The 12861-nt window shown below is 39.3% G+C and overlaps 1 protein-coding gene across 1 annotated transcript in view; it reads left to right on the top strand.

The window, feature by feature from the left end:
- The window catches only part of RFWD2 (ring finger and WD repeat domain 2), a gene marked incomplete at its 5' end in the record, with an annotated part of 205772 nt that overhangs the window by 59381 nt on the left and 133530 nt on the right, over window positions 1–12861 (top strand). Inside the window, one exon of the mRNA XM_019530579.1 lies at window positions 2347–2482. Coding sequence (XP_019386124.1) covers window positions 2347–2482 — 136 coding nt within the window. The remainder of the gene's footprint in view (window positions 1–2346; window positions 2483–12861) is intronic.

Here is a 12861-nt window from a genome sequence, read left to right as displayed (position 1 = left end):
TCTTCAGTACATTTGGAGTGCCAGAACTGTTTCACTTTTCTGTTTAGATTTTGTTTTTGATTTTTGTAATGGTCTCTATTGAAATGTCAGGCCTATCCAAAAATTTACATAATAGAAAATTACCAACATTTGTGTTTAAATTATTCCTTGCTTCAGTGGAAGGTGTATTATTTTAACTCTAGTTGCTGCTGCAATTAAACAAAAGAGGATTCGTGCACTGTAGCTCCATGCCTGGAAACTTCTGCTATCTGATGTGATTATTGGGGCCTCTGGATACTTTGGCTGATGACTAATGGATGTTTGTTAAATTCATGATTTCCCTAAATAAATTAAAACAGCTGGCAACATGGTCAGAGCTGTGATTGGTGTTTGATTCATCTGTAGTATTGATAGTATGTGTTAATGCTCCTTCTAGGGAGGACTGATGTAGCAGAATGTGCGTACAACAGTGCAGTGCTTTTTTCCCCATAGGTCAAGGCAGAGTAGAGTGTGATATCTCATTAGGCAGAACAATCCTTTGTTAAACAAAAACTCAGCACTCTCCTTGAAGATCTGCTGTTGATTATTTTAAGCATTTTTAGTAGAAAGAAATGGTGTCATAACTGGCATTTAAAGTGGACATGGATGCTTTATGCAACGCTTCAAGTGATTGCTTCAAATGAGCGGTGAAGAAATATAATTTTAATTATAAAATGCCTTGCACTTTGACAGACAAAAAATCTTGAGAAATAGCTTTCCATTTTCCAGTCATGAAATATATGAAAGAAGGATGACATGCTTGATCTCTAGATTAGAAAGAAGAGTAGTAGCTACTTTCTCTGCTTGCTCTATTGTCTGGTATTTGAATAGAATTTTCTTTTGAAGAAGACCTGTTGCCATTCGCATGCTTTTGCCTTTCCAAAGCTTTCCCCAAAACAGTTTGGTATGGATCTACTTTAAATAAAAGGAAGGTATTTTTTAAATCAAAAGGTGAAATGAGCACTGAAGGAGATAGGAGATTTATATGCCTGTCTCCTCAAATGCCTTGACTATTTGTCTTGATTTCCCTTTTATAGACATAAATACTAAAATTTCACTTATTAGCATTGCAGTGCAGATGAAGATCTAAGAGTGAAATACTTGATTTCTAGGGAACAGAATTTGGGAGAGTGAAAGGCAGTGTGGTGGGGGTTCTTCCTTTCTATTTTGTATGAGAAAGGAAGGAAGATATGGCATTTTCCTGATCTCTTCATGCATAAGCCGTTTGGAAAGTTCTGAGAAAATGAGCCTGACTTCACCTTTAAACCCTGAATCCATCACTAGTAAATGGTTCATGGAATGTTTATTCTTGGGGGTGAGGAGGGTGTGTAGCTGAAATGTTTGTGCATCTGTTTGATGCAGAAAGGAAAAACAAGATATTCCTTTTGGGCGTGTTTGGGAAGGCGGAGTCAGGTGTGTATTGCAACACTGAAGGCTCTATGTATTCTCAGCATTTTTGGTACCCAATCGTATTTTGAAATTGAGTCATTTGTATTGCACTGCATTAAGTAATTTCTTCTATAGCAAATATTAAAAAACAAAATGTTAAAATATATTCCAAATGACAAAAGCTGCGACTCATGAGAAATTTGGGAATTATTTTAATTCTTTTTTGCTGCACTTTTTAAATCTTCTTTTGCAGTCGTTTCATTTGTCCACAATATATTTGTCATTGCTTTTTAAACAACATTTTTCCTTCTTTACGGAAGGTCATATCTTTCTCTGAGTTTATAAATCAGATACTTTTCAGTTTCTCATCCCACACAATTTAATTATCTCTTATGATTTATGAAGAGAGAAGGAAACCTTTTTCAAGTCTGTTTTTTGGGTGTAGCTGACTCTTATAAGTCTACTGTATTGGGAGAAGGGAGAGTAATACATATTCACTCCTATTGAATATTGGAACCATATACATTTTTTACATTTTAAGGTAGGTTTCCCTGTAATAAGCTTTCAGCTTTAAATATTAGTAATCTCTGTGGTTTAGATAAAGGTGTGACTTTATCTAAAATTGGGAATATTTTCTGCACAAGGGAAGGGCATGCTCGTGGTTTTTAAGGAAGCATAATCACTTCACCAATATACTATTGCAAGGACTGAATCAAGAGAGCGAATGTGCATTAAGTTCTAGAAGTGTATGTTGGGGGTGAAAGAAATTTAACAAATTTTAGTTGTGAAAAGGAACCATTCCCAAACATACTGCTTAAATTATGTCATATGACTGTTTAGAACTCAGTATTCTTTTTTTTTTTTTTGCTGTTAAACTTTTGTTTACCTTTATTTTATGCTGTCTGTTCCATCTTCTGCAATTTTGCTGTCTTTCTCTAGATGACAGTAGAACTACAAGCCAGCTGGATGAATTTCAGGAGTGCCTATCCAAGTTTACTCGCTACAATTCCGTCCGACCCTTGGCAACACTGTCTTATGCTAGTGACCTCTATAATGGCTCCAGCATAGTATCCAGGTAAGAAATATGTTGTAGGTGATCACAGGAGGCTGATGGTTATTTTGCTTTGAGAGTACTGAACTCTTCTTTTAAATGCAATGAATTCGATAAGGTGCAAAAAGCTGTAGAAGCTTGTTTTATCTCTGACATTATAGTGATGGGTTTCCCAAAAGGTTTTGTAAATTCATTGGTTGCTTCTGACCTATAAAAGTAGACTGGTACATTTGTAATTTTTATCTTAACAGACACCTGTCAAGACATGAGATCCAAACCTCTTGAGGTACCACTGAAATTCTGTAATCTCCATGTAGAAAACAAAAAGCAGAAGGCTTTCAAAGGCTGTTTATTCTCTGCATTTAATATATTTGATAGAAATTTAAAGATGTGTTTATAAAGTATCCATCAGTGAACTTTTTGTATTGAAGCTCCTACTTCAGTTGACATCAGCAGTTTTGCCAAAAAATCTGTTCAGTTAAACATCATTGGAGCTTTCAGCTTTGATAACCAAAAATATATAGCAAAGTTGTTGTAGGTTTACCAAGTCTGAATTTTTTCCAAGTCTGGAGAGGTTCTAGTTAAAATCTTTAAAATGATTTGATGCTGCTGAAGGACACAATTGCTTTGCTATGATTGGAAGAGTAAAAAAAAAATTCTGTCAATGTTGTACCATGTCAGTTGGGAAATGTCTCTTTCATCATACTTCATATATAGGTCCCATTACCATAGTAACTGAGTACTTCCCATTTTAATTGTATTTATCCTTGCAAGGTAGAGAGAGACCTTTTTTTACCTTTTAATACATGGAGAACTGTTGCAGAGATGCTTACTTGCTGTAGCATCACTCAGGAATTCTGTAAGGGGATAATTAATCAAATTTGGGTTTCCCAAGTCCCAGGTTAGTGCCCCCAAGCACTGGACCATGCAGAGATTGTTAGGCCCCCCTGAATGTGTTGAAATCCCAAATATATTTAGGTATTGTGTGAAGAAATCTTGGTGCATTTTCACAATGATGTGTGTGTGGAGAGAGGGAGAGATGCCAACTTTGATTCCTTAACTATGGCATTATATAGCTAGAATATGTAATGGCTAAATTAGTCATGGAGACCAGACTATGATGATCAGTTCACCCATGTGACATAATTTAACCTGCACTGATTGAGTTCACAGTGATTGCAATGAAATGCAGATGGAAATCATCCTGCAGTGTAGACAAGATTATTTAGCTATTGTGTTCAGCTTGGATGGTATCTTGTTCTCCTTTTTCCCTTCTTCCTTTTGACTTATTGCAAGAACAGCTTTATTGTAATATTTTGTTAGAAAATGTTGGAAGGGCCATAAATCTCACTTTTTGAAGATGGCAGAGATGTTTGGGTGAAAAGAATACTTCTGCAGCTGTTTAAAATTCTGGAATTTGTGGTCCCTTTCTACCTGTGTCAGTCTCTTAAATCTAATTCTGTTCTTAGTAGTTTGACCCAAACAGAAGCTGATCTACTATTTCAGATGTTTCTACCATAAACCCTGATTTGAGCCAGAGTATTTGAATAGGTGCTCACTTTTTGTTGGTCAGCTGTTTAGGACTTTTTTGTGCCTAAATTCAACAAAGCAATTTAAATATATCCTTAAAAGGGATTAGCATGATATAAACATGGGCAAGGTAGTAGAAAAGTGACAAATTTGAATGGGTGAAAGTAATGGTGAAGGGCTTTCTTAAGAAAGAAAAAACCCCAAACGCTTTTTTTAAAACAGAGGGTAGGGGTGCACTGATAAAGAATTTTCTTGGCTGACAGTTATCGCCAGTTATTAACCAGCCATATTGGCCTATGCCGATCTGATAACTGATTTTACAGGAATGCATCTGGGCAGTGGAGAGCAGCTCCCTTTCAAGTAAGTCTGTAGAGGAGAAGGGGTCTGGTGGGTGACAGGGGTATGGGCGGGAGGGGCAGATTGAGGCCCCCAGGGTGAGGGAGGGAGTGTGGCAGGGGCTGGAGTTGGAGGTGCTGCCAGGCCAGGGCAATGACCCAGACCGGGGACAGCTGCGGGCAGCATCCATGGAATCAGTGTCCTGGCACTTAAAGATGATGGTGGGGGTGCTTGAACTAAAGCTAATCAAATGAGCTTTAGTTCAAGCACTGCCACCACCACGTTTAAATGTAGAGATGCTTTCAACCAGAGTGGAGCTGAGTGGGGTAAGGGTGGATGCAGGCTGCTCACTGTGGGCTCAGGGCTGTATACTCTACTGCGTTTGCCCTAGGAGCCCCATGTCAGCCATGTGTCCCCTGCCCATTCGGCCGCAGGAGGCACAACTTGCCATGCCCACTGTTGCTAGGCGGGCACGGGACATGCAGCCTATGTGGAGCCCCCAGGGCAAAAGCAGCAGTGTGAAGAGCCCTGAGCCCACAATGGGCATCCCGCATCTGCCCTGTGCACAAATCTGGGGGGGGAGGGGGGGCACATGCAGCAGCAGGAGCTGCCCCCTCCCCCCCCCGTGGATGAGCTGCCTGTGGCTCCATCCCTCTCTGTCCCAAGGTCCTATTCATCACCCTGTCTGGGGAGCCCCCTCAGCCCCTACCCCACTCCCTCCCTCACCATGGGGGCCTCAAGCTGTGACCCTCCTACACCCCTTCCCTCCCCCATGCTCCTTCTCTACAGACTTACCTGCAGGGCACTGCTCTCCATGGTGCCCAGCTGCCTTCCTCGCCATGTGCATGCATACTGCTGAGTGCATGCATGTGGCATCTGGGGGCCTCAGCCAGAAGGTATATAATATTTATCGGTGACATTAGTGTTTCCACTGGCCACAAAAGCCAATAATGTTAATTTTTCTTTTATCAGATATATCGGTGCACCTCTAATAGAGGGTAATGCAAAAAGAATTACAGAAAAGTGTAATTGTATTGATTCAATGTACTAATAAAGGTTGTTAAAAGTCAAATCTTCTGAAATGCACATTTTTAAATAAATATTATCAGTGTACTTGTTTTAAGAGATGAGTTATAAAGCATGTTAGTATAAAACAAGTCATTTTCAATACTGAAACTAAAAGCAATCTTCACTGGTAAAATACTCAGGTTTTTTTTGTTTTTTTCACATATTTCTTTAAGGAGGATCTAAAATCATGGTTAAAATTTAATTTTGCTACAGCAACAATTATTTTAACATCTAGGTGACCTGTTATTTTTTTTATGTTTTAAGACTCATATAATTAATAATAGATACTGACATAAATTATTTTGTTTCAAGTTGGCAAAACTTTCCTGTGCATATTTCCAGAGGACTTTCAGAAATCTGCTGTTTGTAGAACTCCCTGTTCTAAAACAAAAAGTTCTTCAAGAAGAGTTAGTTTTCTGTTTCCAAAGAAGATAATACATTGTTTCCAGTATTTTCAACCCTAGAAATACCTTCAAGTTCAATAAAATTACATTTGGTAGCAGGATAGAAAGTGGTAGTATTTAAGGAGCTGGCAGTGGAGGAAAGCAAAGCCTGCTGGGAGTGTGTAGTTGAAGGCATGAAGCAGAATGGAAGAGGAGCACCAGTCTTAGAACTTCGTTTTGGAGCAAAGATTAAAATGATAATAATTCTCTGTCGGGAAAGGCAAGCGTGTCTGGCCCTGCTTCCTGGAGGGAGTGGCGGCATGGGGTGCTCACAGAGGGGGGCGGAGGGAATGTCAGGGATGGAGTGGGGACGGTGGAGCACTCCGCCTTCCCACTCCATCCCAGCTGTTTCCTTCAGCCCTAGAGGCAGTGTGGGGTGCTGGTGGAAGGGGATAATGGGGCAACCCCTTCCCGCCCCCCCCCCCTCACACTGCTCCTGGGAGGCGGTGGTGACGGCGTGGGGTGGTGGGTGGCAGCAATCTGTCGCTGCCACCCCCGCATCATTCTTGATGGGCAATTTGCTAGTAATAATAATAAAAGCTTAAATCAATGTTAACAAAAACAACAAAGCCCAACTATAAATACTTTTTACTTTTTTTTAGTAAAAGGGTAGTGTATTTTTAAGTATATAATTAACATAACAGGCATTTTAATGCTGTTTGTATAATTTATGGTTGATGCTAAAAGCTTAAAATACCTGTTTTTTTTCTCCATATGAAATAAGATAATTCTTGGCTGTACAATTACAGGTTTTGTGTTCATGGTTGATGCACTGATCTGTGATAAGCCAGTTCTGTAGTCACCCACCAATCCACAAGGTGGCAGCCTTTGTTTACTTTGGCTGAAGTATTGTGTTCAGGAGGCTGTAGCTATATTCTGTGATGAAAATTGTTTCTAACGGTCGTGTAGGCTTTGTTAAATAAAGATAATTACTAAGATGAGAAAATTTGGGTACTTCTCTCTGAAGCAATAATCTTTCTCAACTGAGAATTACACCTCTTGCTAGTTTGTTTCAAAGAAATATGGTTATGAAGGTTCATAGAGAAGAATGTATAACCAAAACCTGCTCAAGGGATTAGAGCAGGTAGTCTTTGAGAAATTTTCAATGTATGTGCCCATGTACTGGTACAAAACAATAATAGTCAGTAGCTTTTATGTTTGCAATATATGGTATGCATAGAGCTGCATTCATGCCTTTTCTTCTAGCTCACAGGTGTTTATTGTACAGTCTTTACAAATATATAAAGTTTTCTAAAATTTTGGCTGAGCAGTAAATTTTCAGTATATTATGCCACCCACTTCTGGTAGATCAGTCATTGTAGCTCAGCTTCCCCCACCCCCCACCTACCATGGCAATAAATAGTGCAAAGCTTTCTTTTTAAGCTGAGAATATAAAGTGCAGTGTTAGCATTACAGTGATTTATGTAGAAAATTGCTTTAGCATTGTCAGAGCCCTTGAAAGAATAACATGGCCAAGGCTGCCATAATTTTTTTTTTTTTTTTAAATGTATAGAAAATCTGAGAAGCCTACCTGAGTCAGACTCCAGGGGCACTTTTCCCCGTGCTCCAGGGGCAAAGGGGGTGACACTTTTTTAATTAGAGAGGCTCTCAGAGCCACTCTAATTAAAGCACGGCTGCAACTCTTGCATTGGTATCCCCACACTTAGAAATGGTGTGGGGGTGCTTAAACTAAAGCTCGTTTGATATGCAGGTGGCTGCAGGAGCGTGGTAATTGCAGATTTATTGAGTCTGCTCTGAAGTGCTAGAATTCCAATGCTTCTGGGCTGCCTCCACACTTACGTGTACGCACCCCAGTTGTCTAAAGCCTTTGTTTAAAAAAAAAAAAAAAAAAGGCAGAGACTTATGATTGACTTACTTGTAAGTCTGGTGCTTTTAGTTCTACTGAACAAGAGGCCTTTAGGAACCTGTGACATGCCCTAGAATTTACTGATTTGAAGCCTACTGGGCTGTCTCAAAGATTTTGGATACTTTTTGATACCTCTTGATAACTGAAGTTACAGTTACTGGAGATTTAATGACTCACTGTAAAAGCAGGCGTCTAAAGAGTTGTCTCTTGCTTCTGAAACCCTATTTGTCTGTTCAGTAAGTCTAGAAAAGGTGAAAAGGAGGTTTGGGACATGAGATGTGTTTTAGCATTCAGGTAATATAATCAAACTGTTATTTTATGGGCATATTTTGGCCCAATTTTCACCCCTTCTGCATAATGTATTGAAGCCCCCCTTAAAAAGAACATATCCATTAAGAATATTTCCCCACTTATTTATTTATTTCCTTTTTTCATCTTTTATATTTTGGGCTAGAATTCCCTTTCTATTAAGTTCAGGTGATCATACTTCCATCTCAGTAAGGTAGTCTGTGGTATTGTGTTGACCCTCACAACGGCCTTCATTTAGCATGGCAGGCCACTTATGCTGAGCTGTTATATCAAGGATTTGTGACTTCTCAATATATTTGCCTTTAGTGTGGTAAAAATAAAAAAAACCCCTATGAATGGGCTTCTTCCACGTGACTGATGTGTTTTGGTAAGTGAATTTCTCCTCCTGCGAAGATGAGAAATGAGGGAATATGAATTTTTGTTGTTAAAACAATAATTTAGCATTTAAAATTGTATTTTTTTTTAATTGATATAATTGTTTTAAAACTTAAATGTGTTTTCTGTGTTGTGATGCAACTTACCCAAACAGGGAAAGGAAAAACAACTAAAATAGATAAAGGGGGCATCAAAATTGGTTAGGACACTGAGACGGGTATAACTGGAATGACTACAAGTTTAGAATGTTATTCATTTTACTATGAAGCTAGAGCTTATAAAGTATACTGGTTATTTAAAGTTGAAATGGGTTTTGTTTAACTGGGTCCTGTTTGAGTGCTGAACTGATACATAGCCTAGAATATAAATGTGATCTAGTGCCTCTGGACAGAGACTAAGGACCATCTGCAACCAAAGTGTGTGGCATTCCCAGAACTCTGAATTTAGGGCAGTCTCAGTGCCTGAAATTTAGGGTTCCAGGATTAATCTTGTAGTACCAACAATTGCTCTAAGAACTGCAAAGAACATTTTGGCTGGTATTTCTACTGTTGACTGCAAAAAATTAAATCATAGAATGGTTTTGTTGATGCTGCATATAGAGGTCCCATAATAAGTCAGAGAATTGTTCTTTTATCTACACAAGAACTTAAACTTTTAGGGATAATATTGACATAATTTGAAATTGGGAAGTTAATAAACAAAAGCTGCAGAGATGCTGTTGGGACTTTTTTCCTTGCAATTTCAGACTGTGTGGTTGTACTGGGATTTTTTTCCTATTAAACTCTTAATACTTCAAAGTCGTCTCCATCTGCAGATAATTAGATGTGTTTTTCTAATTTAAAGCTAAGTTGTGTATTCATTTTAAAATGGTTATAAAAGTATTGATGAATACTCTGTTGGTTATTTGGGGTCAGCTTCTTAGCTCAAATGGATAAGGTTGCTTTTCTCATATGTAATCTTAGAGTTGCTGCACATGGTAATGCATAAGAAACTGGTAGAAGAGATTCTGATTTAATACTAACTGGTCAAGGCACACGATAGTGTGTCATGGTAGATATTTGTACTTAAGTACAATTAGTAAGGAGTTTTAAAATGATCTTTAAAACTTTTCTTCCTACCCTTTCCCCCAAATTAGCCATTTGTGTTCTTGTGGTTAAGGCACATGAAGAGTGGGTTGCAGAAGATCCAAGTTATGTTCCCAAGTCTCTGCCAAAGTTGTCACATGTGAACTTGGGTAAGCCACTCCTGGATCCTCATCTGTAGAGCTGGGGTTAACATAAATCACAGGGACCCAAGGCCAACTTTGCAAAACACTTTGGGATCTTATGGTGGAATGTACATCCAAAGTATTGTATTGATTGGAATTATTATATTTACTTTTGAAGAGAAGCTTTGTAAGAGGTGCAGAGATACAAAACATATCTCATAATTTTGCGAGAGCAATTGTTTTTTATCTGAGGTATCATCTTTCTTCTGGAAATTTCTGTTTGCCTGTATAGATATGACTGGCTTAACCTTATTGTTGAGGTATATATTGATAAAAGCACAGTAGAGTTAACCTACTGATGGGACAGAAGCAGAATCTTTCATACAGCTTCTCCACAAGTCAGCATAATATAATTTTGTAGCTTAGGAGGAACAGTAGTATCATCATATTTGATTTCACAAATGGTTCCTTTTGATATCCAGACAAAGAAATCAGACTCTGACAATGCACTTAATGCACAGATTGCAAGAAAGGAAAGGAGGGTACTGGCAAAAGGCAGGAGTGATTTTTGCCTCTCTCTTTCTCTCAGCTCTACAATTTTTTTTAATGTTCAGTGCTGGTGTAGGAAATTCTCTCAATATATAACACCATGAAGAAACAAAGCCCGTCATGAGAAGATGTCTGTGCTTCTTTGGGCAATAGTTGAATTGTTTCAGCTCTTTGTAATTGTCTGGCAATGTATACCCATAATCCCCCATCCTTCTAGTAGATATTGATTCTCTTGGAAAAGGATAAAATGGATTCTTCCCATTCATTAGGACAGTCAGTTTGTTACCCCTCTGGGATCCTGAGGAACTGAAGTGGCATTCTTGGGTGAGAGAAGATCTGAGGTCTGGGTTGGACAGCTGCAAGGCAGGGACCCTAGGAGGAGATAAGCTGGAGGTGAGGGCTTGAACTGATTATTTTATTTGTTGTTTGTATTAATAAAGTGAGATTCTTGAATAGGGCCAGTTTGTTTTACGTATCACATAATTGTTAGGTGAAAGTTTTACACTCCCTAACTTAGGGAGAGCAGTTAAAAGTTTATTTGAATAACAGAGGTGTTAAGTCAGAGATTCCTTTATATATTTAGCTGAAACTGATGGGTGGAACAAAGGACAACAGTCAGTGGCTTGGAAGTCTTTTAAAAACACCTTTAAGTGTGTGCAGGCGTGTAAGGTGCTACACCAAAATGTTCAAAATAAAGGCCATCAAAATAATCTCATGAAACAGATATGGCATTAGGACTAAAATGTTTCAAATGTCATTTAAAATTAATTCAGTCAATGCCAACCAGTAGAATCAGAAGCAACAGTTTCAAGTTAAATGTTGTTCCTTTCTTAGACTACACAGCTACAGTATAAGTTCTTAAATTTCTCTCAATTTTGGCTGTTACGTGGGATAAACTGGTTGTACTTATTACAGTTGGCATTTTGGAGGCTTCCCACGTAGCGCTCCTTTTATGTGTCTCTATCTTTGCCCTCCTGCTATTCCAATCTGAGCTTTCTTTTGAGCAGAGTCTGCCAGCTGTGGTGAAAACCTTGTTGGCCCAATAATAAATATGATGGTTTACAAAATTGATTTGAAACTTTTCAGTGATTTAAATTTAGAATGTTTAAGCCTGTATCTGTTATCACAGTAGTTCTGCCATCATCATCCTGCTTCTGCCATGCAACCCTGAAAGGCTTCTGGAACAATTTTTGTTTTGGGGTGACCCTCCCCTCAAACTGTCTCCTTAAAACATCAGGATCTGGTAGAAGATTGGCAACATTTCCCTTCCCTGAAAATGTTTCCCGAATTTGTATATAAAGAAAAGTCGAACACAATTGGGGATGGATCCCTCTCTTCCTCGTTATCTCTGCATTCTACCTTTAAGGCAAAACTGCTCCATTTCCATAGCTGTTGATAACTCTGTCTCCAGAAGAGCTGTTTCTGAGAGAGAGAAGATACAGTGTATGTGTATCCAAAACATTACAGCAGACAGTCTGATGATTTGGCATTGACTTCAAATATTGTCATAAGAAATTTCCTGCGTTTAACTGTTGGCATTTTTAGTTAACATTTTTGTCTGCTGTAAGCTTATTTAAGGGGGGCAAAAAACCCTGAAGCAAATCCTCATTAGCTTGCATGGTAGTCATTTGCAGTGACTTTGGCTCAGTGTACTTCTGTATATCTGGCACACAAACCCTGGGACTGTCATCCTCCTCTCCTGCACGCAAAATGAGCATTGACTGGCAGCAAAGTGGCTTTTTATCAATACATTTTATGTTTAGTTGCTTATAAGATTCTGTAGTTCTCCTAAGGCTTTCTCATCATTAGCACTAATTAAGCAATGTTCTACTGACTCCATATATAAATAAAGCTTATTCAGTAGCCCAGAGTTTCTGAAACTGTCTGTAGACTCCCACAAAGTTTATTATGGCTTTCTGCAGTGTTTGACGTTTTCTGGATTGGGATGTCTTTTTAGTGGAGATAGTTAATGGGGAAAAATAGAACTCTAAAAGGAGTCCTGAATCAGAAAGTTTAGCCACTGCAATAAATACAGCTGAGAGAATGGGCTGTACTATGATAAATTGCAGAAAGGTATACATGGCCATATATTTGTGGGGGAAGGTTTATTTTTGGTGAGAACACAAACCAGAAGAGTAGCCGTTGTCTTTTTCCAGATCTCTTTAAGATGGACATAAACCAGGGGTGAGCAAAATACAGCCTGCAGGCCAGACCTGGCCCTTCAAGCCATTCTATCCAGCCTGTGGGCTCCCTAAATTTTTTTTTTAAAAAATTAATATTTATCTGCCCCAGCTCCTGTCAGAAGGAGGGGGCTTGTGGAGGGCAGCGGGGATTGCCCCCTGCCTGGCAGGAATGGCAAATGGGGGGAGGAGGAGGTTGTTTTTTTCTTAAAGGGTCAGAGCCGTGGCATGTGGGACAGCTGGTTGGGGTCGGGGGGTTCTTGCAGAGCCCCCCACACAGTGTGTGGCAGCGAGGATTGCCCGCCCCCACCTGGCAGCACCTGGTGAGTTGGGGCTTTTTTTTTTTTTTCCCCAAGTGCCAGGAGCTGGGGCGGGTAGAGCAGCCATTGCCAGGCTGGGAGAGTGGGTAGGGGATGGGCCTGGCTTGGGTGATTGGGAAATTTGGCAGCATCTGAATCAGATTTGGCCAGATCGATTTGGGACAGTGATTTGAATCGCCAAATCAAATTCCTGTCCCCCTAATTGGCAGAATCTGAAGC

This window comes from Crocodylus porosus, unplaced genomic scaffold (genome assembly GCF_001723895.1).
Source record: "Crocodylus porosus isolate Cpor-Errol unplaced genomic scaffold, CroPor_comp1, whole genome shotgun sequence".
NCBI classification, from domain to species: Eukaryota; Metazoa; Chordata; order Crocodylia; family Crocodylidae; genus Crocodylus; species Crocodylus porosus.
The sequence above is the reverse complement of the archived record's forward strand: the minus strand, read 5'-3'. Positions and strand labels throughout refer to the sequence as shown.